The following is a 27,396-nucleotide window of genomic DNA, read 5'->3' as shown; positions in this document are numbered from 1 at the left end:
TGAGAAATTGGCAGAGCCAAGAGAAATCCAAGGAGACATGTAATGTGTTGTCCTAGAATAGAAAAAGGGCATTTGATACAAACTAAGGAAATATGAATAAAGTATGGACACAAATATATGTATTATAAAACATATCCTATATAATGAAAGCCTAATGTGCAAATTGACTGAATGGCAGAATGACTAGTTGCTATGATGTGCACTGACCAACAGGGGCCAGACACTCAATGCAGGAGCTGCCCCCAGCCTGTGGGCCTCAGGCCAGCCAAGGTTGGTGCCAGTGGGGGCCCTCTGATTGCCTCGCCAGTCACCCCACAGGCCAGCCCTGATCGCTGGTCAGACCTAGGGACCCTACCCATGCACAAATTTCATGCACTGGGCCTCTAGTCTATATATATATTTATATGTGTGTAATATGCAAATTGACCAGACAGCGGAATGGCCGGTTGCTATGATGCGCATTGACCACCAAGGGGCAGACGCTCAACACAAAAGCTGCCTGTAGGCCCTGATTGCCCGGTGGGGAATGGGGAGCCAGAAGTGGGTGGCAGCAGATGCGGACAGCACCAAGCCAAGGCAGGTGTGAGCAAGCAGGGCCCCGATCGCCCCACAGGTTGCCCCACACACAGAGGGCGACTGGCAGTGGGGGGTGGGGCCAGCTGCCGGCAGCCGGGGAAGATGGCCCTGACTGTAGGCCAGGCCTAGGAACCCTACCCCTACACAAATTTCATGCACTGGGCCTCTAGTATTTATATATTTAGAGAATTAAAAAGGGCCCTTGGAAAGTAAATTATGGTGGCAAAAATGAAAAAAAAAATATTTGTAGTGGACAAGTTGGGGGAGAAAATTGAAGCAAGCAACCTCCCACTTGATAGAGTGAAAAGACAATAAGATGTGCAATAGAAAAATGGTCATTTTCAAAAGGTCATTCCAGCAGCTTTGAAATCTGAATAACAGTGATGCCAGAAAAACGGGAAAAGAAATCCACCAAAAAGTAATTCAAGGATTTCCCATCAAGATGGTGGCATAGGTAAATGCTGTACTGAAATTCTCCCACAACCACATCAAAAGTACAACTAGCCCTAGCCAGTTTGGGTCAGTGGATAAGAGTGTCAACCTGCAGACTGAAGGGTCCCAGGTTCGATTTCAGTCAAGGGCACATGCCCGCGTTGCGGGCTTGATCCCCAGTAGGGGGTGTGCAGGAGGCAGCCAATCAATGATTCTCTCTCATCATTGATGTTCCTATCTCTCTCCCTCTCTGAAATCAATAAAAATATATATATATTTTAAAAAGTACAACTAAACTACAGAACAACCACCAGTCAGAACCACCTGAAATCTAGCTGAAGTCCTACAACTAAGGCTATAAAGAAGACACATTGAGACAAGTCCTACAACTAAGAACATAAAGAAGAAGCCACATTGAAACTGGTAGGAGGGGTGGAGAGGCAGAATGGGCTAGTTCCACACTCACTTGGGTCAGACAAAAATTGGGAGGGATATCTCAGATGCAGAGGTCCCCCATGAGGAGCAAGGCGGGCCCGGGTTCCCGTGCCAGGAAGAGAAGTCCCCATAACTTCTGGCTGTAAAAGCCACCTTGGATTGTGGCTGAGTGAGACGGAGGGCTACTGGAGTCCCTGGCCCTTTAAAGGGCCTATGTGTGGACTTAGACTCACTGGCTCTGAAATCCAGCGCTGGGGCACCAGGGACATATGGGGAGGAACTAAGTTGTCTGGTATCAGGATGAAAGCTATAGGGGAAGCTTTCTCTCAGACAGAAGTGCTGGTAGAGACTGCTGTTCCTTTTTCAGCCCTTCTCCCCACAGAGCCAGCAGGTGGGCACCATATCTGAGTCTTCATCAACCTGCCTAACATTGTTTTCCCTGCCCTGGTGATTCCCTGAGTCTCTGCCCCATCCAACTTGCTGGCCCAACCCAAGCCATTTCCAGTGGCTTTTCCATAAAAACAGCTCGTCTTGGGTCATGGCTTCAGTGTGCTATGTACCTCTCACTAAGTAGCCCCAGGCCCAGCACTAGCAGCAGCTGACCTTGATTTGCAGTTTGGCCTCTCCTGAGCACCTCCAAGCCCAGGACAAGAAGCAGCCATCTGCAGATTGCTTTGTAGCTCATGCCAGGTGGCCTGGGGCAGGGTACAGGTGGGTGGCTTGTCTTGGCCTGCACCTTGTGGGAGGCCCCAGAGCCAGCACATGCTGTGGACAGCTTCAGACTGTTGAAGAACTGTTCAACATCCTCCACTAGAGACACACTCATGGGGCAGATTTAGCAGGCACCAGAGCCCCCCCGAAGTAAGTCCTGCTCCATGGGATCGGTCCTGGCACAGCTGATCCTCCACAGTGGTCACAGCCAGTTCTTCCAGTCAATTGTCCTGGGGGGGAGTCCCTCCCATTGATGTGCCAACAGCAATCAAGGCTCAACTACAACAAGAGGGTACATACAGCCCACATGGGATGGGGTGCAAACCTGGAGTACCCATCTTGGGTGATTGGAGAGGATGTGCCACTGGACCCTACAGGACACCTACTACACAAGGCCACTCTACCAAGCCCGGGAGAGGTAGCAGCTCTACCTAATACACAGAAACAAACACAGGGAGACAGCCAAAATGAGGAGACAAAGAAACATGTTCCAAACAGAATAAAACTCCAGAAAAAGAACTAAACAACATGGAGACAAGCAATCTACTTGATGCAAAGAGAGTTCAGAACACTGGCTTTAAGGATGCTCAATGAACTTAGGGATGACCATTTAATAAATTTTATAATATCTAATCACTGGGCTGTACGCCTAAAACTAATTTTTTAAAAGCAAAAAAAGAAAATGTCCGAGACCTAAAGACCATGGGTTACCAAACTGAAACAATACTCAGTGAAAAGAGACAAGACACCTCATTGGGATATTTCAGAACACAGGGAACAAAAGAAAATGAAAAGGTCACCGACAAAGGCACATCGGAGAGACTTTGCACCCATTGACTGCAACACTGCAAACAAGATAAGGGAGCATTACCTTTACAATTCTGAAGTAAAAAAAAAGTTTCTGACCTTGAACTCTATATTTAGCTAAACCCTCAAGTGTGAGAAATAAAGTCATTTCCAGACATACAAGGTCTCAAAAACCTTACCTCAAGCACCATTACTCTCGATTCTAGAGTCTAGAAGGATGTACTCCACCAGAACAAAAGGACAGCTCAGAAGGAAGACACGAGAGACAGGAAGCGGGAGACGAACATGAGAGATGACGAGGGATCCTTTAGCAGATGGTGAAAGGTGACCCCAACATGACAGCCCTGCAGACTGGAGGGCCACTGAGCACACCGCAGCAGTGTCACCCCAGAGATGGACTGTCACCGCCAAGAACCCCACTTCCATCGGGCTGTCTTCTTCGCCTGAGGACTGATGCCCAGGAGAACCAGGCCCAGGTTCCCATCTGTAGTTAGCTCACTGTGACCACATCCTGACGAGGGTCTCTCCCCTCGTGCTCTACTGAGGACACACGTGTCACTCACAGGAGTCCTCAGTGCTCCCCGGTAGCTGGAGGTAGGCAAGATGGGCTCGGGAGCGGGGAGTGCTGAGCAGCCCACCCCCTCTAACACCATTCTGCTGCATGTCCAGTGCCTGGTCCACATGGCTGTCTTGTCAGGCATCTGACTGTGGAGAACCCTGCTTCCCAAGACTCACCCATGACCTTGCTCATGATTTCCCCGGATCTCATCACCTCCCAGAGAAGCAGAAGTCCAACCACGGCCTCTGGCCTCTTCCTGGATCCTCTGTCCAGCAGGGACAGTGCTGCCCTCTCCTTGCACGGCTGGTGTGCTCTTGGCCTCCACCTTCAAGACCAGGTGGTTTATTGTTTGGGGGTAGATTACACGAGGGTGGTAGGACAATAAATAAAAACGAATACAAAAGTCAGGATGGTCATCACCTCTCGGGCATAAGGATGCAATTCATTTTTCTGGTTCGTGTCCAATAAAAATATCCTGGCTCGTTGTAAAAAGTTTCCTAACACCAGGAGTCATGTTGGCTGTGGTTTGGTCAGGAAGACAGAAACCAGGGCAGCCATTTCCAGCAGGACTCACACCTGGTCAATTTGGAAGAGCAGGGAATGGAGGTCAGACAGGGCCACCACCACCCTGCGTCCCTGCCTGCTCTTCAGAACTGGGACTTGGGAGCTGCGGGAAACCTCTGCAGTGGCCCCCGCTGCCTGGAGCACGGAGTGGCGGGTGAGTTTGGGGGAGCACCACCATAGTGGGACCTCCTGTCTGCTGAAGCCGTGCTTCTGTCTGCCTCTGCCGGAGGAGAAGCAAATGATTTCTCAATGAGTAATACAATTTCTAAACTACCTTCCAAATATGCCAGGAGTGCCTCTCACTGGTGGAATTTAACCTGGAAATTTAACCTGGAGAGTCTAAACTTTGACCCTAAAACCTTCAGAACTCTATCTTTGGCTTTCTACTTTCTTAACTGATTATACTAATAGAACCCGTGAGTAGAATAGGGTTACGGGGTGGGGGTTGGAGTTTCACCCCTGTCCGCTTGCTGCATTCAGGCTCTGGGCAACCATCTCAAGCAGCATCACGTAGTCCACCCCCTCCAACAACTGCTCAGTAGACTCTCAGGAGAGTCTCAAATCTCCCACATGTTGTCACATCCTGTAAAACAGTCCTCATTTTCATGCTAGAAGCATTGCAGGTCATGAGTCTAGTTACTAGCAAACAGGGCTGCTCCCACCAGACACCGCTGAGTCCTGTTTTGAGGAGCCCTCAAAATCCAAGTACAAAGAAAGAATGAGATGAACAAATCCAAAGGCACAAGACGAGAAAAGTATACTGTCTTTATTGTCTTAAAATTGCATAGTTCTTTGATTGTGCACACTTTTAAATAGGGGACAAGGGAACCCACTTGAAAACTACTTTCTTGCAGGGGATATTTCAAGCATTTTTACTATGGCAAGAGCAGGGACCAAAATGCTGCTTAAAAAGAACCATGATCAGATGAAAAAAGAAGATGTAGAGTTAGAGGAATTGAGACAAGAGGGAACCATTGAAGGAAGCTGCGATTCCATCCGACAGGACTGATAGGAGGCAAGGGAAGCTGCGGGAAGTTTCCCTGACATCGAGACTGGACTCAGGAGCAGCCGAGAGGAAGAGGAAGGAGAAAGGAATCAAGAGGCAGTGCCTTGTGCTCAAATCTGAGATGAATGCCCCCTGACAGGAGACTGGGTGCACTGGGTAGCCAGGGCCACAGTCTGGGCATGACCCCGGCTACCGAAAGCTACATACTAGAAAAATAACTTAAAGCTATACAATTGTCATTATAAATACTTTGTCTTTTAAAACTAACTAGTGCTGGTTAAAAAAGGTTCACAGTTACTCGAAGAGAGCTGTATATTGCACAGCGGTGGAAACGTCCGCTCTGATCCCCATGTGTAAACAACGAGTCCCTTCTCCTCCGGCGACCTCAGGACTCGGAGAAACAGGATCTGCTGGAAGCAAAGCACTTGGGTACAAGGCACGTGGAAGCTGTCAAGCTCTGCTGGGATTTAGGAGATGGAGATGGCGTCGCTGGGTCTTGAACCAGATGAAACGTGGTGATGGTCTCCTCGCCTTCTTCTCATTCCACAGTTACAGACTTGGCCAGATTTCTGGGGAAGTCAACCTACAATAACAGAAAGCAGCCGCTCAGGATCCCGCAGACCTCAGCAACGTGCTGTATCGTAAAACCTCGCACCAGAGAACCTGGAAAGGAGACCGTGTTCCTGGTCAGGGGCTCCCTGGAGACTTGCATCCTGGAAGTGGTGCCTTCCTCCAGAAACTTCAACTGTATACTGTTTAGATGATTCAATAAACACTTACGGTGCACCTGCTATGTTTCAAGCAGTAGCACTAGTAAAAGGACATGATTCAACGCTGTTAAAGACAGCCCAAATTGTATTGTGAAATGCTTTTCTTGAAAGGATCTGCACTAAACCCATGAGACTTGTTAGTGCAGGGTGGCGGCTGGGAAGGAAATGTGATGGGCTGGCGGATAAAGTAGCTTCAACTTTATCTGCGTTGTCTTATTTTGTTTATAATAATGTGTTGTTTTTTTAAAGAAATATGACAAAATGTTAGCATATGTCACTTCTGAATGACGTACACCATCAGGTGTTTCTTAATTTGTATTTTGTGTTATGTAAATATAATCAAACTTCTATTCCTTTGCACAAAAAATTGTGTTCTTACACTTGCTGGTGAGATCATAAATTGGTTCTTTTCTGGAACATAAGTAGACAATCGATGTTAAGGGTCCCAAAATGTTAACTCATATGCTAGTCTGAGGACAAGTCTTAAATGTGGGATGAAAATGTATGTACAAAGATGTTCACTGCAAGTGTTATTTATGCAAATGTTCTGAAAAATTAGAAGCAATTCAAATAATAGAAGATTGGCTTAGTAATTGTTAAAAATCCATGTTATAAGATTGTGGTGGAATATTATCCAGTGATTAAATGTTGCTTGCAACAAGTTCAAGATGTGAGAAAATACTCACAATATATCAAAAAAGGAAGGTATAAAATTTCACCTTTGATATAATCTTGAAAAATGTTAAAAAACTCACATGCACAAGGAAAACTGGAATGAGACACTGAATTTGCTTTAGCATTGACTGATGACGAGCTTATGGTTTAACGATATGGTCTTTACACATGTTGCAGTTCCCAAGCTTCTTTTCAGGGGGTATAAGTTACTTTAAAAATAGTTATTTGAAAAATGAATATATTTGTCCTATCAATATTTATACTTGATAAAGACGAACTGGAACTTTAAGAAAATATATCAATTGGGAGGGTCTGTGGGAGGAGCTAGGGCTTATGGCAGTTCTTACACTCTTATGTAATCATGAGAACCCTACACGCAAGAACCCTACAGGGAGAACTCTGTGCTTATAACAAAATGATGGTTCTAGCTTCCCTTTCCCTTAATTTCTGTTTCCCCTTACATAAACACTCATCCATCTTGGCACACAGACTAGAGATTGCCATGTCTGCATGCACTGTGTGGCAACCATTTCTCCCCCCCCCCCCCAAATAAATCCTTCTTGGTGATGAAACACCTAGTTGATATTATTTTTTTAGTCGACATGTCAAATAAGTACTTAAAAACAAAAAGGAATTCTGGGGTTACATTCTGCCCTTGCTGGGTTAGGCAGTTTCCAGACGTACGTCATATCCTCGGAGAACGGCCAGGTGGAAGGAAAGGAGCTGCAGGGGGATCACGCTGAGGATGCCCTGCAGGCAGTCCACTGTGGGGGGCAGCTCGATCATCTTATATGCGAACTTGGAGCTCTCAGTGTCATCCTTGGAGCACAGGATAATCGGGCGACCCTGAAGCAGAGAAAGGTGGTCACAAAACGCAGCTCGGCGCCGAAAGCAGCATCCCTCGCATTACTGTTTCTGAGATCAACATTATTGCAATGAGGACAGTCACCCTTTGTTTTTGCTGGAATCCTGGGGGAGGTGCTATGTATGATTCCTGTAAAGGACCGAGTGTTTTTGATGCCTTATGGGGAGTTTCTTTCCCTTCCCCGGCCTGGTGATGGTCCTCCTGCTTCACTCAGCGCCCATTTCTGTGTGGCTTCAACGCGCCTGGCAAAGGGCAGAGCCTGTCCACTCCTTGCTCTAACGGGGCTCACGGTTGAGTGGTGGGAACCAAAACCAGACAAGAAGCCAATAAGTAACGATGAACTTCGGGAAGCTGCCACAAAGGCAATAAAATAGGGGGTGTGCTTGGGGGACTTGGTGAAGTCTGGGATGGCCTCTAAAAGGGGACACTGGATTGAGACCTGGATGACGAGAGGCCACTCTGACGGTGTGTGGGAAGAACATGTGGGGCAGAGGGAACAGCCAACACCAAGGCTCGGAGGCAGGAAGGAGCTGGCATGAGTGGGAAGCGGAGGGAAGGGGCTGGATAATGCAGGCTCGTGGTCACGATAGTTTTTCGGAAGCCACTGGAAGGTTTTCAGCAACGAGGCATAGCGATTGTGTTCCATAACTTCTGACCACCATGCTGAGCCAGGAGTGGCAGCAGCTGGCTCAAGTGCCTTGTCGGATTTTACCTCCCTGTAAGTTCCCAGGCCTTCCAGGATGAATGTGTGGGAGCTCCCCCCTCCCACCTCCGGACAGCTGCAGTGTAACGGACTTTGGCTGATCTTTGTCCCTGGCTCCTGGGAGGGGACCTCTACACGCTTGGGCTTTCCTGGGTGATAGAAGTGTTGGCTTTCCATGGTGGGTTTATGCTGAGCTTATGCTAATGAGGTGACACATGGTGGGCCCAAGGATAGCTTCAGGGTGGGGGATGACTGTGCCGGGAAGACAGACCATGTAGTTAGAGAATTGGGGCTTTGAGCCAAGTGATACCAGTCTGAGCTCCTGACCTCCGGGAACAGAAGAGGTGCTGGAAATTGAGTCCAATCACGTGGCCAATGATGCAATCTATTGTGTCTACATAATGAAACCCCAATAAAAACTCTGGGCCCTGGAGCTAGCAGCTCAGGCCGGCTCCCTGGCTGCAGTGCACCCCGCTGTGTGGGAGGGGGAAGCGCCCTGAGGACATGGAAGCTTTGTGTTTTGGGCCCTTGCCCTGAGTCTCTTCCTTTGCTGGCCCTGATTTGTATCCTGCATAATAAAACTGCAATAGTTATATAATGTTTTCCTGAGTTTTATGAGTCATTCCAGGGAATTACTGAACCTGAGCAGCTATCAGGAAATCCTGAAGTGGGGGTAATCTGAGAACCCCTGAACTTGCAGCTGGTGTCTGGTGAGGACAGTGCCCTCCAGCTGTGAAATAGGACCTAACGGCAGGTGGGCAGTGCCAGGACTGCCCTCAGGACCCCCCACCAGCAGTACCTCCTCTGGTCTCTGGGCCTGGGATCCAGCACAGCTCTGGGCGCTCTGGGTCACTGGCCCTCACTAAGGAGCCGTTGTGGGCATGGTCGAAAGCTGGCCAGTCCCTTTCTGAATGTGTGCGCCACTCAGGGGACTGAGGAGAGACACTGTGGTCACCTCTGCTCACTGGCAGGACCCAAGCATAGCTGGTGCTGGCTGACGGTGGCTGAGGTGGGCAGGTCTGGAAGAGAGAAGGACCAAGGTGGCCCAGCCCCACGGAGAGCCCTCACCTGGCGAGCCGTGATCTGCTGCAGGGCGTTCTGGCATTTGGCAAAGCAAGGGTCCTTCATGATGACCATGATGATGGGCATCTGCTTGTCGATCAGTGCCAGGGGCCCATGCTTCAGTTCACCGGCCAGGATGCCTTCTGAGTGCATGTAGGTTATCTCTTTAATTTTCTGGGGAGAATGAGGTGGAATCAGTCACACTGGCAGACATGGGGCTAGAACCCATCCGCCAGAGGGAGAATCAGCTGGAAGGCAAGGAGTTGAGGCCACAAGGCAGATGGACACATGGAGCAGTCAACAGCACAGACAGCAACTGGCAAGGCCAGGTCCGAGGGAGGTGGCCGGCAGCTATCCAGAGCATAGGCAAAGCCCAGCATGCAGTGTGTGTTCCCAGACCAGCCCCTGGCACAGTCACCCCCCTTGGATGGACAGACAAGTCAGTGTCAATCTTGGGCCCCAGGCCCCAAGCCCATACACAGTGAGGGTTTATAATGATGGAGTTGTATTCTGTCTAGATATCTGATTAATCATTTCCCCAATCCTAGACCACTAATAAACTGCAAAGGGTTGCTCCAACTATCAAGCAAAATCACACTCATTGGGGCCGTTACTGGAATTTTCCTGTGTTTGGGAAGACCCATTCTATCCCGTTACACTAAACCTCTGTCACTGGGCCGGTAAGAGTGATAAAGAATACCTTTCTCACCTACTCATTTGGGTCGGGAAACACTGTTGGAAGACCGGCTCCATCCTGAATGCCATGGACATCTGGAGTGCCAGCCCCCAAGAGGTCATAGAGGGGTCATTGGCTGGGGCCAGCAGCAGCATGAAAGCTCCTTGCCCCTCAAAGACTAAGCTGGAGGTGCAGCGGAACACGCACCGTTCACCAGCACACTCAGGCACTGCAGCCGCGCCGATGGCAGAGGCGTGGAGGCAGACTGAGAGCGCGCCCTCCCAGGCCTTGCTGCACTGTGCCCGAGAGGCAGCGAGCCTCACCGCCTGGCGAGGATCGGAGCGTCCAGTGGCAGGTGTGGAAGGTGGAGCACACTGCGGTCAGGCTCCTTATAGCTTGCACCCCCCGCCCCCCAATATTCTGTGAATGTTTCTTGTGAACATATTGGGAATCGCATTGTCTTTAAAATGGGGGGAGAGGTGGTAGGAAAGAAGCAGCCACTTGCTCCCCTAGGAAGAAGAGGGGAACCAGCTGGTCATGGATGATGCCCTTGTCTGGGTACCAAGTGCTGCCTTAGCTGTGACACCGTCTCCCGTTCACCTCGGTTGAACATAAACAGCAAGCAGACAGTGAGTCAAGGGCAAGCACTGGACCCAGGCCCACCCTCTCCACAGCCCCGTGTCCGTGTCCTGCACCTCGCCCCACCCCATCAGCTCTCTCTTACACCAGCCAGTATGGATCTTGACTGTCACAGGAGGCAAAACAGCCAGTTATTGGTTTGAACAGCCAGTGCAGGGCCTGACCGGCTCATTCCCGCAAGATCTGCAGCTCCTCTTGAACGTTTGAGGGGTGACAGGGAAACTCTGCAGAGGCCCCACCCCGCAGTTCCGGTCGGCCCACACCCTCCCATGCAGGCTGCTGGTAGTAGTGAGGGAAAAGCAAAGTCCACGTGGACCTGGGTTCGAATCTCAGGCTGGTCACTTCTGCTGTGTAATTTTCAGCAAGATGAATTTTTTGGAGGCTGTTTCCTCCTGGGTAAAATGTGGACAATAACTGTCCATCTCTCAGAAGATGCTGGTGAGGTATAAATGGGCTAATCTAGACCAGTGGTCGGCAAACTCATTAGTCAACAGAGCCAAATATCAACAGTACAACGACTGAAATTTCTTTTGAGAGCCGAAAACCGACTTCTGCGCATGGGCCACGAAGTTTCAATCGCACTGTACGTGTGCGCCTGCACGTGGTATTTTGTGGAAGAGCCACACTCAAGGGGCCAAGAGCCGCAGGTGGCTCTCGAGCCGCAGTTTGCCGACCACTGATCTAGACAAAGCCTGGCACAGGCTGACACTCTGGGGCTCACCAAGGGTGTCCTACACGTTTATCCTGGAGGATAAAGATTGGGAGCCCCTATCGCTGTGTCCCCAGGGCTAGAGCACGTGGTAGTGGGCTGGTGCTCAAGGCAGCCTCACACGGCGGACAGCAGGCCTCAGCGCCCCCTACCCTAGCTCAGTGCCCTGTCCTCCTTCTTGCTGGTGTCTCTGGGGGTCTCCCACGCCTGCCCGCTGCAGGGGTGGTGGTGTCAGGGTTGGGCCGAGGGTGCTCACCAGGGCTCCTTCCAGGCACGTGGCGTAGTTGTAGCCCCGCCCCATGACCAGGAGCGACCTCTGCGTGTAGAGCTCCAGGGCCAGGTCGTGGATCTTCTGGTCCAGTGACAACACTTCCTTGATCAGCTCTATGTCATGCACACAGCAGAGGGGAGAGCCAGTTATACCGATATTAGGACAAGATTCACAATCATAAAATAGAGGGCGGAAGACACGGTTTAGGAACTCACATCACTTAATACACCTGGCTTCTTTGCATTCATTAATTAAAAAGGGTTTAAACTTAGAATGTGGTATATAACTTGGATTATGGGCCAGGATTTTGTTGGGATGATGATCCATATCTGTGTTCATACTTTCCTGAGCACATAAGATAAGCAAGGAAGTGTTTTTTCTAGCTCCATTTCACAGGTAAGGCAGGTGAGGCTCAGAGAGGCTAATTCCCAAGCTGGCCAGTTACGGAGCTGACACTCCAAATCAAGGCCCCTCGTCCGGGCCCCATGTCACGCCTCAAGACAAAGCCAGTGTAAGTTGGATCAATGGTTCTCAAACTTTTTGGTCTCAGAATTCCTGGAAACACTTAAAAATTATTGCAAATTCCTGAGAGCCTTTGTTTTTGTGGGCTATATCTATCAATATTTGGCAGATTAGAAACTGGTAAAATTAAATATATTTATTCATTTATATAAAAACAACAAAAAACCATATATCCTACCTAATAATAGACAAATATGCAAATTGACCATACTTTCGCTATGCCCGCGATTGGCCAGGAGGCGCGGGGGGGGGCGGGACTCGGGGTGGCTGATTGGGCCAGCGGAACGCTAAGCTCGCGTTGCCAGCGGCGGCTCGAGCTCAGCATCTGCGCCATGGCTGTGCTGCGGCACAGAAGGGGCCTCTGGGGCAGCGAGCTCACGTCCTACCGCAGACCATCAAAAGCGGGGGAGCTGGGTGCCTGTCTGCTCCAGCACCAGGCCTTTCAGAAGCCTCCGCCGTGCCGGAGGCTTCTGAAAGGCCTGGTGCACCAGCGGACAGGCACCCAGCTCCCCTGCGATCGAAAGCGAAAGCGTGTAGGGGACCCTACACGTGCATGATTCAATCATGCACTGGGCCTCTAGTATATATAGATATATTTAAATCAGTGAGAATAGTGGCATTGTTTTTTGCAAATCTTAATACTTGACTTTGAAATAAAAAACAGGTTCTCATATCTTCTTCCTCATTCAACCTGTTGTGATAATTTTTTGGTTAAAGTATAGGGAAAAGAATGCAATATCATAGAAATTTATAGTTGGAAAATTTTAATAGCTTTTCCAAATCATTGTGAATGTTCTTTCATACTATACTAAACTCAAGAAGCAACAATTTTCTAAAAGAGTACTTGCAGAGTGGAATCTGAAATCATATCAATAAACTTTTCCTCCCGTTATATTAAAACATGGTGGTCTAACTTGCATTTCTTTAAATGGGACTTTTACACATGCATAATTTTGTGCCATCATGCACTGGTACAAGTGCTGGGAATGTAGTCAAGCTATCCATTTTTCCAAAATCTTGAGTACGGTTGAAAGCTGGAAGTTTATCATTGGTAACGAATGCAGTCAGTTTTCTCAGCATGTTGGGCTACCTCTGTTCATTTTTGAGAAAATGCCTGCCACATACCCAAGTCAGCTTGCTACTCCAACAACCACGTGTCTTTGAGACGACCCTCGTGCTTCAGGGTCCAGCAGAAGTACTTAACGCATCCTTCCCATCTGGTTACACAGCACATTAAAAAGCACCGTGCTTTAGTAAGACTGATGCACTCTCCTGCGTCATCAAGGGCAACTGTAAGTGAAGCGGGTGCGCGGTGGCTGCTGAGAGCACGGCGCCTCTGCGGGGAGGTGGGCTGAGGTGCCAGGGGTGGCCACCGCTGCCTTTCAAATGTCCACGTGGCAGAAGGCAAACATGACTTATTTATGACTAGAGGGCTGATGCACAAAGATTCGTGCAAGAATGGGCCTTCCTTCCCCTGGCTGCCAGCACCGCCTTTGCTCAGGCAGGAGCCGCCTTTCTGCCTTCCCACGCTGCCCGGAGGCACGGAGCTGCCCGCATATGCAAATTAACCCACCATCTTTGTTGGGTTAATTTGCATACACTCCTGATTGGCTGGTGGGCATTGTGAAGGTATGGTCAATTTGCATCTTTCTCTTTTATTAGTGTAGATAAAGAAGGCATCACTGTGAATATAGTTTTGACTGCAAGGGCCTTGCAGACCCCTAGGACCTGTGGACCACATCTTAGGAACTGCGGAGTTAGACATCAGGATAAGGTCCTGCTTTTCCAGGGTTATTACCTGCTTCAAGTTAAGAGTGTCTTTCGTGGCAATAAATTTCCAGCATGTTGTGTTGGGCAGATTCAGATCCCTAGGCTTTGTATGGTCAGATGGTGGCTTTCCCTCATTGCCTTCTCTGGGATTGGCCCCTGGCTCCCGGGGAGGACCCAGGACTGCCCCATCTCTTAAAGGGGCTGCCCAGCCTTGTGGCATCCATGGGGTGAGGTCTTTCCATTTCCTATTCTGAGGCCTGCACAAAGCAAACCTAAGAGGCCTCTTTCCTTCCCTGGCGTGTAAGTGGTGAGGGAAAGGAGCTGCTGCGCATCCTGGCAGTCCCAGGATAGCCTCGGGCAGGCGGCTGGTGCGGAGTACGTGTGAGTGCAGTGAATGAGTGAGTGACTGAAACCAAAGAGCTTGCAATTTTGTGCGACAGACACTGTATCTCACCGACAGCGAAAGATGGGACCAAGCAAAAGAGGAGTTTGGGGAGGCTGTAAAGGAGCTGTCGGGGGCAGGAAGAGACTCGGCCATGTGCTTTCTCAGGTCTTTCCCGCGCACCTACTGTATGCTTGGCACCTGGTACCCAGCAGTGACTGTGACAAGGCTGACTGTGTGCTCACTGAGCTGACATGTTAGTTGGGGAGATAAGCCAGTACATAGGTGAACAGGTAATTTTGGATCACAGCATGAGCTATACAGAAAAGAACCTGGCTGGCCTGGCTGGAGTGGCTCAGCTGGCTGAGCATCGTCCTATGCACTGAAGAGTTGCCAGTTTGATTCATGGTCAGGGCACATACCTGGGTTGCAGGTTCAATTCCCAGTCAGGGCACATATGGAAGGCAACCGATCAATGTTTCTCTCTCACATTGATGTTTCTCTCATTCTCTCTCTCTCTCTCTCTCTCTCTCTCTCTCTCTCTGTCTCCTCCCGCACCCCTCTTCCTCTCTCTAAGCATGTCCTCAGGGGAGGATTAAAAAAAAAAAAGAAGTGAAACCGGCTAACATTTCATAGAGAGCTGGGGCAGGAGAGTGGAACCGCAGGGTGGCCAGGGAGGGTCCCAAGAAGTGACATTTGAGCTGAGACTTGTGATGAGAAGCCATTGGCCGCTTAAAGAGATGGAGGAAGAGGGTTTCTAAAGGAAAGAGAATGCAAAGGCCCTGGGGTGGAAAGAGCTTTCCATTGCTGAGGACCAAAGGTCTGTGAGAACCCCCTCCCGCCCCCAAAAGAGGGGGCTGGAGAAGGGCATTCTATGAGGTCAGAGGCGGCAGGGGCCCAGCAGGCAGGGCTCCAGAGACGGGTGAGGACTGTGGACTTCGCTCTTGGCCCTGTGGGAGCTGCAGCAGGCATGCAGTGGGGAGGAGGCAGTTTGAGGAGAAGGGCGGGTGTGAATAACAGCATCACTCACAGCATCGAGAGGCGGGAAGAAAGCACCAAGAACAGCCCACGGGTTTGGAAGTTACGGGAAGTGTCATTTTGGAACATACCAGGTAACGACTGCAGGCCACGGATGATCTCGCGCCGGCGATCTTGTAGTGACACGCGGTCTTCCGACATCATCAGGCCAAACATCACCAGGGAGATGAACTGGCTGGTGTAAGCCTGCGGACCAACGGCAGTGCTGACCGAGGGGGCGGATGTGCGGGTGGCAACCACGTGAGGGGGGCAGGTCCCCGGGCCCTTCTCGGCCTCCGTCCACCCGCCAGCCGAGCGAGGCCCTCCCGCAGGGCGCACGCGGCTCCCTTACCTTGGTGCTGGCCACGCCGACCTCCGGGCCCGCGTTGATGTGCACGCCGCAGTCGGTCTCTCGAGAGATGGAGCTGCCCACGGTGTTGGTGACGCCCACGGTCAGGGCCCCGCGGTCCTTGCAGTAGCGCAGTGCCAGCAGGGTGTCCGCCGTCTCGCCTGCCACACAGGCCCTCCTCTCAGCTGTGCGTTCACGGGCCATGGCTCTGCCCCCACCCGTTTACTCCCCGCTCTGACACAAAAATCAGCGCCCAGACACAGCCCGCTGGCGCCCAGACAGGAAAATGCATGCTCCACAGTTTTGCTGGTTGCTCTTAGATCCACGCTTCCACTGCTATTTATGTGGCAGGCACTTTCCCACCGCCTCTCCTGGCAGGCCTGTGAGGCCACTGTCCTCACTTTCCCCTGGAGGACGAGGGACGCAGCAGAGGACATCAACGCCTGCTCGCTCAAGGCCACGAGCCAGCACCAACCTGGGTGGGCCTGGGCCCCGTGCCCGTTCTATAGCTCTGAGCTGTCTTGTTCAGAATGGGCCCCGATTTAACATTTAAAAAGCAAGAATGCCCCCAATCGGCCTTTCTCAAATAAACCTTGTTATAAAGGAAAGCACTTCTTGCAGCCTTGCAGTGTGGACAAGAATTATTTTTACAATAAAACTACTTAAATAGGTTCACACATGAGCCAGCACCAACTCCCTCAGCTTGCAAATCCTAAAGAACGCACACTAAACTCAGCACGAGCCAGGCCAGACAACCAAACGCCTTCGATGTCCACGCAGCCACCGCTCTCGGCTGTGCCCTTCCCAGCTCTTCTGCAGTGCAGGCTGGTGCCGCTGTGCGGTCCGGCCCTTCTCTCCTTTTTCTCTCCACCTTGCATCCGGCACTCCGGGGTGTCACCTGGCCCTTCCTCAGTGCCAACGGGGCTCAGGGCTTGGAGGGGAGAGCAGGATGCCGCCATCTTCACCAGCCCTGCTCCCCAGGTTCTGGTATAGCATGTTTTAACTCAATGGAAAGGGCTAAACAAAAGGGAACTCTAAAACCCTTCGGTGGAGATACTCAGGAGCTGTCCCTCCATTCTTTTCACATTAAATCCACCTCTGTTCTTTGGTGAGTGGCTCCCACCAATTCATGAAACATGTTTAGATGTTGATGGGGCCATAAGCCGGCAATGTCGGCAGCTGACGTCACATGGCAGCACCGGGGTACATGGTGCTCAGCTGGATGTGGGTGTGTCTGTGTGAGTGTTTGTCATTGAAAGAGGAGTGGGATTAAGATTTTAAACTGGGCCTAACCGGTTTGGCTCAGTGGATAGAGCGTCGGCCTGCGGACTGAAGGGTCCCAGGTTCAATTCTGGTCAAGGGCATGTACCTAGGTTGCAGGCACATACCCAGTAGGGGGTGGGCAGGAGGCAGCTGATCGATGTTTCTAACTCTCTATTCCTCTCCCTTCCTCTCTGTAAAATATCAATAAAATATATATTAAAAAAAAAAGATTTCAAAATGGAAGCCCTAATATCTATAGGAACTTTCAATACTGCTTCCATTTTGTGGTTAGTTTTCCCCCCCACTTTTATCCATAAGAGATACATTCTAAAATTCTTGTGGATGAAATAACACAACGTCTGAGATTGACTTCCAAATAACCTGTGGGTATGGCTGACCCAGGTCTGCTGAGCTGATCATGGCTACGGCTAGGCAATTCCTCATGGCAACCTCTACTTTGATAAAGGCTGGAAATTTTCCATAATTAAAACTTTTTTTAAAATATATTTTTATTGATTTCAGAGAGGAAGGGAGAGGAAGAGAGAGATAGAAGCATCAATGATGACAGGGAATCACTGATTGGCTGCCTCCTGCACGCCCCCTACCGGGGACCAAGCCTGCAACCCAGGCAAGTGCCCTTGACCGGAATCGAACCTGGGGCCCTTCAGTCCACAGGTTGACGCTCTATGCACTGAGCCAAACCGGCCAGGGCTAAAACGTTTTTAAAACCCTCCTGGAGCTCACGGGCACTCCCAGCATATGGCCATGGCTCACCTCTCCAACCGTCGGCCCAGCCCGACCGTAGCAAACATCCAGCTTAGCGTTGGGATGGCACCCGGCGGGGTTTGCTGAGCTAGCCCTACCCTGGAGCAGCGTCTCTCCGTGCCTCCCCTGCTGGCGGTGTGGCCACTGCCCAGCAACCACACAGCCTTTGAACCGGCAGAATTTTGAAGAACTTTCTCAATTAAACCCAGCGCACATTTAGGGCGCCCTGATGGGTGGTCCCATAAGCCTTGGACTTGAAATACCAGGAGGAGGAAGAAGCCCTGGCTGCCGGGTCCTCCCCATAAAATGGGACGGTCGCCGAAGGTGCTGAGGGTGCAATGAGCAGATGCACGAGAGGCCGCATGTGGCTGGTGCATGAGAACTTCGGTGGGTTATGAGTGGACAGAGCCGAGGTGAGCTAACACAGCCCGGACCCCTTACCTGACTGGCTTATGAAGAAGCAAACGTCATCCCTGAACACGGGGGTGTTCCTGTCCAGAAAATCGCTAGCAAGTTCAACCATCACGGGGAGTTCGGTAAGTTCCTCCAAAACTTGTCGAGTCTGAAGCCAACGAGAATGGGGACTCAAGTCAGTCACGACACTACAGGGACACCAGCGGCTGGGCTTCTAGAGACAACTTGTGACATGGAGCCTTCGTATCTGGTGGGGAGGGACCTTTAGGCACCCAGGGCAGAACCGCAGGAGAAAGGACGGTGCCCGCTCTCACACTGGCTCACAGGACCCAAAGCTGGATGGCCGGACACCTGGCAGCATGTAGGATGCCTCTTGTCCTAGGCGGCCACTACCTCCCTGGCCATCGAGGCCCATGCATTGCACTTACAGCCACAGCGGCATGGTAGCTGGTTCCACAGCCAATCACGATGAGCCGTCGGCACCGTCGGATCTCCTTCAAGTGGGCCTTCAGGCCGCCCAGGAGCACTGTGGGGCACACGCGGGTGTCAGCCTGAGCCCTCACACAGGGGCTGTGCAGGGCCTGGGGCAAGGTCCAGGGATTGATTACCTGTGCTGGTCTCAAAGTTCACCCGCCCTCTCATAGTATTGAAAACGGATTCCGGCTGTTCGAAGATCTCCTTCTGCATGAACGCACTGAAGTTACCTGCGCGATGAACAGCAACAAGACAGGTCCCTTTTTAGTTTTATTTCCAGGCTTAACTTTTCATGAAGACCAAGTTGTTATGCAGTTAGTCAGCATGACACCGGTAAAGGCCCCGGCAGGGTAGTCACCAGGTGTTGTTCGCCTGATGCTCATGGTGACAGGTGAGAGGGAAGCAGGATTCCGACCTCAGGTTTCGCACCTGGCCCTCTCACGAGGGAGGGCGGGATGAGAGTAACCAATCTGGGCTGGTCTTATGGGGTCACGCTCCTCTTTGCGAGGCCAGAAGGAAGTAAAAGCTCACCTACCCAGGGAAGTACAAATTAGGCCCAGGCCCAAAGAAACAGACCACTTTCTCTTAAACAAACAGCCTCCTCGCTTCTGGAGTAAAGAAAAACTTTTCCAGTCACACATGAATTTCAGGGCTCTGATTTGAATGGGGTCGGACCAGGTCAAAGTGGCCAAGCGGCTGCAGTACGTTAGGGCCCAGACAGGTGCTGTGTTGATGACTGCAGGTGTCTAGACAGGGTGGGATGCTCTCGGGGATGCACAGACATGCCATTGCAGTGTCCCTGCCTGCCGCCTTCAGCAGAGGACTTGTACAAAAAGCCACGAAGCACATAAGACAGGGGAGGAGCGTGGGCCACTGCAGACACGGGGCCAGGGGCTCTCTGAGGGGCTGACATTTCCGGGGACATGATCAAAAGAACTATCCTGTGAGAGGAAGAGCAAGTGCAATCACCTCCCCACAGTGGGCAAGCCCAGGGCCTGTCTGAGTGACAGGCGGCCAAGGGTGGGCAGGGCATCGTGGGAAGGGCTAGAGTGAGGTGGGGCCAGACTGCATGTGTGTGAGGGGGGCACATTTTATTTTCAGAGCAGTAGGAAGCCATTGGAGGGCGTTAAGCAGCAGGACAAAGGTTCTGATGTTATTAAAAGTTTACCCAGGCTGCCCTGTGGAGAAGAGGGTGCAGGGAGACAGATGTGGGTGCAGGGAGACAGATGTGGGTGCAGGGAGACAGATGTGGGTGCAGGGAGACAGATGTGGGTGCAGGAAGGCAGATGTGGGTGCAGGGAGACAGATGTGGGTGCAGGAAGGCAGATGTGGGTGCAGAGAGACAGATGTGGGTGCAGGAAGGCAGATGTGGGTGCAGGAAGAGAGGCTCTCCTCGAAAGGAGAAAGGGGTCCATAGTTTCCCCGTCACCGCAGGTCTTCTGCGCAGAGAAGAAATGGTGCTGGGGCACAGACATGTGTCCCAGAGGCCGTGAAGGGAGGCAGTGGATGGTCAGTCAGACTGAGCAGGAGGACCTGGCGCTGGATATACTCAGAGGCTCCCCCGCAGGAGCCAGGGCAGGATCCCCACACCCTGAGATCACCTGAGCCCCTTTGTGGAGGCCCCACTGTGGTGCCCACCGGGCAGGGCAGAGAGGCTCAGGAGCGTCCCCAGGGAGCGCCTGTCCCCGAGGCTGCTGGCCCGACTCTCAGAGGACACCTGCCTTTCATGATCTGCTGCAATTCCATCTGCAAGGTCTGGATGGCTCGAGATGGGTCATCACTGGCCGAACGCTTGACCCGGTGAATGGAGAGTTTCCCATCAGCCGCTGCGGCGATGTCATCGTCCTCGAGGAAGATGACCCGGTTGGTGTGCTCTATGATAGCGCTGGGCAAGCAAACACGGGCATCACAGGGGGGACTGTGCTCGACGGCCATCATGCCCGGCCTCCCCAGCGGAGTCCACATCAGGGCACTGAATGGCATTTTAGGGGGGAAGGGGCATCACACACTGATTTATTGCCCAGGAAGGCCACCAAGAACTGAAATCTGACAACCCCTGCCCCTGCTGGCTGGGAGGAAACAGCTCATGTGGGGGGTGAATAAGAAACGGCGGTGCAGCCGGTCATTCTTGATTACACAGTCCCAGGAAGGGAAGAAGACGAGGCTCGGCTACCTGGCGTCGGAAGCGAAGAAGAATTCCACAGCTTTGTTGCCCACGGCATGCAGGCAGGTGGAGCTGTCCAGCCTCTGCACCCTCGGTTTACGGATGTTTTCCACGTTCTCAATGTTGCCTAGTGAGAGCAGAGAGGATCGCACGTCCCGTTAAACCCTTTGGTTTGAATACCGTGCAGCATAGAGCCCATTTCCACTTGAATGTGTGTGGGAGAAATGTGCCATTTTTAGCTTTGGCTGTGTCAGCCAAATAGCGTGAAAGATCCCCAAATAGCAAGAGCATTTAAGCTGCCGCAAAGAGAACACGCCAAATCACCGCTGGAACCCGGGCAGGCTGCCTGCATGTACCAGAGCAGCACGCCATCCCCTGGGCTTGGGGATACTGGTGTAAAGTGTCCGGAGTCAAAAAGCTTTCGGAAAAACGGAGCCGAGGCTCAGTTGCCTGAGAACCTTCTGGATCTGGTGCCACGTGTGGGCCACCCAGACATGGTGAGGGCACCATGCCTCCGGGGGCAGGGCTGCCGGGCTGCAGCAGCACCGTCGGTCCTCCTGAAGGGACTTACGTGTCATGTACAGGACGGGGACCTCTTCTGTGGAGAGCTTGTATTCGCTCCGCACTCCGATGAGCAGGGGGCTGCCTCTCCTGCAGGGAAGAGAGGGGGTCGGGTTAGCCGTCACCTTGACACCTGGGATGGGGCTGGATGTCCTCTGAGCACTGAGGACAGTCCCCACATCTCACCGGTCCCCTGCGGCAAAGGGTCCCACACGGTGGACGCCGGGCCACAGGAAGATGCTCCAAGGCTCAGGGCGGAGCCCAGCAGGCCAGCGTGAGAACCCCAGCTCGCCTCTGTGGTGCCACCCACCTGCCCAGTGAGACCCCACACGGTGCTGGCGTCCGAAGCCAAGTCCCTGTTAGGCCCCGGCAGCAGCAGGTGTGCCAGGGTCTCCACCTGCCTCTGCTCCCCGCCCATCTCTAAAGAGGCAGCCCAGGGTCTGCACAAACACTCTCTTTGCCCCTTTCATCTAGCTGAGGGGTCCTCCAGCCTCGGGGAGCATCCGGCTGGCTTTGGGTGCGCTCAACTTTGTGGGCCACTTAAAGCGCTTTCTAGGGCAGTTTTGTTTCTGCCTAAGGAACACCTCGGTGAAGTTTGGATCTCCAACCTGCACAAGGCAGACTCCTCCCAAAGGGGACGGTGATGGGCAATTCCTGCCGCTGAGCTGAGTGAGGGCCCCTAACGCAAGTCCCCTGTACCCCCACCCCAGCTCAGCCACTGGCACCAGAAGGCAGTCTTCAGCAAAGTGCTTTAGGCATTCCTTTCTGGCTCACAACTTCCACACATCATGTGTTTACAAGGCACTGTTCCATGAATTGAATGGCATCCTGCCTCCAAAACCTAATTGTCTGCTCATTCTTATGAATTACAGCATGCAAACCGAATTCACAATGGGTGCTCTGGGTAGCACGCAGTTCATTTCTGCAACTCAGAACGCCAGGCCTTCCAAAAACACATGCCTTCCCTCCCCTGCATGTTAGCTGGTTAATAGGAAGGAAACACTGGGGATGTATTCACAAGGCAATTAAAGAGCACTGTCTTGAACACATTAATTAGAAGACAATGGGGTAATATTTTACATCAACCAGTTTCTTGCTAACTTAGATTAATGTACTCATAAATGACTTAAGTCAGCCTGAGTCCAGCCCACATATATCCACTTGGCCTGCTAACCTGACTCAATACAGGCCCTAAATATTTCTTCATTTGTAATAGATCTTATTTCCCAGTACTGTTGCCTGTTTGGACCTCACTCTGATTTATCCAAGTAGGGGGACAAAGTCTGTGTCTTTGCAGAACGTGCTGTGAGTGCCTTGAATATTTTGGACTATCTTTTATCCTATATGATAAAAGCCTAATACACAAATCGACCAAACGGCAGAACCACCAGTGGAACAACCGGTCGCTATGACGTACACTGACCACCAGGGGGCAGACATTCAACGCAGGAGTTGCCCCCAGCCTGCAGGCCTCAGGCCAGCCAAGGTGGGCGATTGCCCAGCCGATCGGCCCTGATCGCCAGCCAAGCCTAGGGCCCCTACCCGTGCATGGATTTCATGCACCGAGCCTCTAGTTATGTATAAAGCATATCAGCTGGATATGCCTTAATACAATTTTATTTGAAATTTGAATTTGTTGTCAACTTCTAAAAATATGGAGATTGCAAATAAAAATCCAATTCTGTTTTTTCTGTTAACATGGCAGAAGCTCTGGCCAAAGAGAGGACGGGGTGCATTCTCTGTGGCTAAGCCACAGCTGTCCTTTAGATAGAGCAAGTGCCTTCCACTTGTCCAGAGGCCTAGGCCCTCGTGCCTCAAGCTGAGTGACTGTATTTTAGTTATTTGCTACGGGAAATATTCACGTGTTTGCCTTACCTTGTGGCAACGGCTTCTCCCGGGTAGTGGATGCTCTTGAAAACCAATGCGAATGCTCCTTCCTGAAAGCACAGGGAAGAGAAGTGAGGAACAGCTCACTCTGCTAAGCCAGGCCGCTGCAGCCTGATCCCCCTGGCAGGTCTCCCTGGGCCTCTCTTCCCTGAGGGCGGTCCTGGTGCTCCCTCAGGGCACCGGACGCAGGACCATGTTGGTGACATCAGGAGGAAAGTGCCATAGACGGCACCACGCTAATTACAAAGACCAGACCTTGTGACCAACAGCAGCCACACCTGCCGAGGCCCCGGAGAGACAAATCCCAGCTCTGCGATGAACTGGGTGAGCTGGTGCATCAGAACCAGGGACCAGGGGATAACCAGGGCCAGGGCTCCTGCCCCGGGAACAGCATCTCCTAGGACTCAGGGAGCACCTGTGAGGGTTCCAGGGGCTAACGCTCCAGGACCTGTGCTTAGCTCAGCTCACACCACCCTGCGGCTGGGCACTGCTGCAGCCTTCTTGGTGCCACATTTTCCTCGTGGGGAATGAAAGTAAGACTTCGTATGGCTTCTGGGAACCAATGCATTAGAACAGAGCCTGCCATATAGAGAACCTAATAGAAGCATGAACTGTGATGCAATTATTATTTCTGGGGTGAGGATTAAGTAATAACTGGAATCAAACCAGAGCTAAAATCCAGTTATCCTAACTCAAGATTCCAAATGCTCTTTCCATTTAAGTCCTTAGTGCATAATTCCCTTTTCTACATTCTACCCGCCTACACTACTTTGCTCTGACTCTAGTAGACGTTGGTTAGAAATAACCAGCTGTAAATCTGGACTTTCATGTGAAATCCCCCAAGGTCTGGAACCCTGGGAAGACCTAAGGCCCCATGCAGCCAGCGTGCTATGACCAGTTTGCTGACTCAGTCACTCAACCAGGGGACCCCAGGTCAGCGCCCCCGGCCTCTGAGGGCCTCTCACACTACCCCAAATGAAGGGCCTCAGGCAGACCCGAGCAGCCTGACATTCACCCTGCAGGTGTTGTCCACAACAGAGATTTTCAACCCTTTTCATCTCATGGCACACATAAACTAATTACTACAATTCTGCAGCACACCAAAAAATACATTTTTTTGCCGATGGGAACAAAAAAATTAGGTGTATTTTTAATCCATTCATACTGGATGGCTATTTTTGTGTTGGCTGTTGTCATTTTTGTTTTTGGTTAATTCTTACCCGAGGGCATTTTATTCCATTGTTGTTGTTTTTTTAGAGAGAGTGGAAGGGAGGGAAAGAAGGGGAGGGAGGGGTGAGGGGGAAAGAGGGAGGGAGGGGGAGAGTGAGAGGAGAAGGGGGTTAGATAGATAGGTTGTCTCCAGCATGTGGGCTGTTGGGGCCGGGGATTGAACCTGTAACCCAGGTATGTGCCCTTGACCAGGAATCGAACCCGTGACCCTTTGTGCATATTCCGATGTTCTAACCACTGAGCCATGCCGGCCAGGGCAGCTGTTATCATTTTTTAAAAATCTTTATTGTTTAAAGAATTACATATAAAAAGGAGATATATGTACTACTATTTGTAATACTTTAACAATAAGATAAAATTTTAAAAAAAGAATTACATATGTCTCCTGTTTCCCCCACTGACCTCCCCAGCCACCCCCGTCCCCCAGCATATGCCCTCACCCCCCTAGTGTCTGTGTCCATTGGTTATGCTTATATGCACACATACAAGTCCTTTGGTTGGTCTCCTACCCTCCCCCCCCCTGCACCCCCGCCTTCCCTCTGAGGTTTGACAGTCTGTCTGATGCTTCTCTGTCTCTGGATCTATTTTTGTTCATCAGTTTATGTTGTTCATCATAGTCCACAAATGAGTGAGATCATGTGATACTTATCTTTCTCTGACTGGCTTATTTCACTTAGCACAATGCTCTCCAGGACACCCATGCTGTTGCAAATGGTAAGAGTTCCTTCTTTTTCACAGCAGCATAGAATTCCATTGTGTAGATGTACCACAGTTTTCTAATCCACTCATCTGCTGATGGGCACTTAGGTTGTCTCCAAATCTTAGCTATTGTAAATTGTGCTGCTATGAACACAGGGGTACATATATCCTTTCTGATTGGTGTTTCTGTTTTCTTGGGATATATTCCTAGAAGTAGGATCACTGGGTCAAATGGCAGTTCCATTTTCAGTTTTTTGAGGAAACTCCATACTGTTTCCCACAGTGGCTGCACTGTTATCATTCTTTTATTTGACAATCTAAAGGAAAGAAGTCAGTGCCCCTGACTAAGCAATCAGGTATTGCATGTTTCAAAAATTCTTGCAGCACACGAGTTGAAAATCGCTGGTCTACAACCACATAGGACTGAATAGAATATACTTCTCATTCTCTGCCCAAAAGAGCTGTGGAGAGACGTCGTTGAAATTTAAAAGTGCCGTCACGGGGAGGTATTTCTGAAATTTAAAATTACAAATGGAAAAGAGAGAGCACTACGCTGCAAAGCCGAATCGCCTTCCTGCCCATTACGCACAGCACATTGTACTTTATGTTCGGTCAAACTCCCGTTTATAAACCTGTCCTCTAAATCATCGCCCCCCACATGGGAGTCACAGAGCAAAGGGCTCTACAATAGACGTACTTTTTAAAAAAGACTGAAAGCACCAAAGGGTGATAAGTTTTAAACCACGTTGTGGTAGCCAAGCAGCGCTGACTGGCGCGGGGGGCGGGGAGGGGCGCTCCACATTCTCAGCCCTGAACACTGTCTGCAGGCTGCCCCCCTCTTAGAGGCGCTGCTGGGGGGCACTGATGCTCTGGGAAGTCTGGAGACCTCTCCTCCTCCCCGACCATTCCCCGAGGGGCCTGGGTCTGCTCCACCTCCTCCTCCAAGGAGGGGCCTCTCTGATAATTCCCCCAGCGTATGCCCCTTAGCAGGGACTTTGTCCTGTGGGTCCAACCCTCTGGGACGTCATGAATCTCTCTCTCCTGGATCATTGCCTTCAGCACACAGACCTGATCTGACATCCATCCCCAGAGCACAATCCTCCCTTGGAACTGCAACCCTCTCTGGCCACTGGGCCAAATCTTTGCACCCTTCCTCTCCAATCCAACTTCTTGACAATCTGCACCAACTCTCTTCACTTCCCCTCCCTCCCTCCCTCCCTCCCTCCCTCCTTTCCTCCCTCCCTTTCTTCCTTCTCTCAGGAAGGATGCTGTGCCATTTCTCCCCTGGGACAATTCTAAGTCGACATCAATGAGAGGCATCTAGGTTATGTATCTAATGGCACAAACATCTCAAACGACAGGATGACAATGTGAACCCCCACCACCAAGGTCCTGTGTGTAACCGGCGGTGGGAAGTGGCCACAGTTCCGAGGCCAATCACAATCTCAGAGGCGTTAAAACGAGGCAAGGCACTTCCATTTGGTGTTTACCACTCAAACCTCAGGACTTCTCTGGATATTACAAGGATCTGATATCTTAACGCCAGATGCTGTAGGTGAGCCAACTTGAATTCTCGGGTACTTGGCATGTATTTGCCTAATGCTTATGCAAAATGAAGGGATGACTGAGACAGGTGTGACCTGTAACTCACCAACTGCTGAATGACTCTCTCGACCAGTGTTGAAAATGAGATGTCCTCGATCTCTCTGTTGTCGAACACGTATTTGATCAGCTTGGCGATAGTCTCCGTGTCTGTCTCTGACTCAAACTCATAGCCTTTGCTTTCCTGGAATATTTGGTTGGACACAGGGTGTCAGATAATGGTCATTGCGAAATGCTGGCCGGGCCAGCTCCCTCTCCTCCCTTATGACTTGCCCTCGGAGTGACTTAAGGAACTGTCAGAGTGACAAGGAAAATGTGAAAGGGATGAGAAATGTTTGCCAGAATCACACAGCATAACACAGCTGAGTCATTCAGTACTCCCTGAGAACGCCCCACCTCCGAAGCTGGTCCCTGCCATGAATCTGAACATTGCAAAATAACGGCAGTCAGAGCAATCAAATGAGTTGAGTCAAATCCACCCACATCCCAGCCAGCACCACAACCTTTTCATCCTTTAGACACTGGCCATCTGCCTTCCTGCCCCACATTCCATTTGGTGTATGAGTCGATAATTTAGTGCAGACACTTTTAATAAAAGGAAATTCGTGTTCCTTTGATTCTGCGACTCTGCAGCGGCCCCTGTGCATGCCCTGCTGTCTACTCCAGCAAGATCTGAGGAGCCGGCCGAGCTGGGGCTGAGGTTTGCGTCCAATGCGTTGACGTGGCCAAGAGTGGCTCTCACTCAGCTCCCGCTTTTGTTTCCGGAGGGAAATGAGCTGGTTAGAAAGTTTCTGGGGGGAGACCAATAGCACTGGACTTAGATGTTACCCAGGGGGA

At 51.1% G+C, this 27,396-nt stretch overlaps 1 protein-coding gene across 1 annotated transcript in view; it reads right to left on the bottom strand.

Moving 5' to 3' along the window:
- Window positions 1-4,830: 4,830 nt before the first annotated feature.
- Window positions 4,831-27,396, bottom strand: part of GFPT2 (glutamine-fructose-6-phosphate transaminase 2) — a 42,401-nt gene continuing 19,835 nt past the window's right edge. Inside the window, exons 6-19 of the mRNA XM_008158664.3 lie at window positions 26,609-26,743; window positions 23,017-23,078; window positions 21,152-21,231; window positions 20,590-20,707; window positions 20,138-20,301; window positions 18,551-18,646; window positions 18,371-18,468; window positions 17,970-18,090; window positions 15,504-15,661; window positions 15,244-15,358; window positions 11,446-11,573; window positions 9,172-9,339; window positions 7,220-7,381; window positions 4,831-5,673 (exon numbers count right to left, since the gene is read on the bottom strand). Coding sequence (XP_008156886.2) covers window positions 5,629-5,673; window positions 7,220-7,381; window positions 9,172-9,339; window positions 11,446-11,573; window positions 15,244-15,358; window positions 15,504-15,661; window positions 17,970-18,090; window positions 18,371-18,468; window positions 18,551-18,646; window positions 20,138-20,301; window positions 20,590-20,707; window positions 21,152-21,231; window positions 23,017-23,078; window positions 26,609-26,743 — 1,650 coding nt within the window. The 3' untranslated portion in view covers window positions 4,831-5,628. The remainder of the gene's footprint in view (window positions 5,674-7,219; window positions 7,382-9,171; window positions 9,340-11,445; window positions 11,574-15,243; window positions 15,359-15,503; window positions 15,662-17,969; window positions 18,091-18,370; window positions 18,469-18,550; window positions 18,647-20,137; window positions 20,302-20,589; window positions 20,708-21,151; window positions 21,232-23,016; window positions 23,079-26,608; window positions 26,744-27,396) is intronic.

Source organism: Eptesicus fuscus, chromosome 6 (assembly GCF_027574615.1).
Source record: "Eptesicus fuscus isolate TK198812 chromosome 6, DD_ASM_mEF_20220401, whole genome shotgun sequence".
Lineage (NCBI taxonomy): Eukaryota > Metazoa > Chordata > Mammalia > Chiroptera > Vespertilionidae > Eptesicus > Eptesicus fuscus.
Note: the sequence above shows the minus strand (reverse complement) of the source record. Positions and strands in the feature narration are given on the sequence as shown.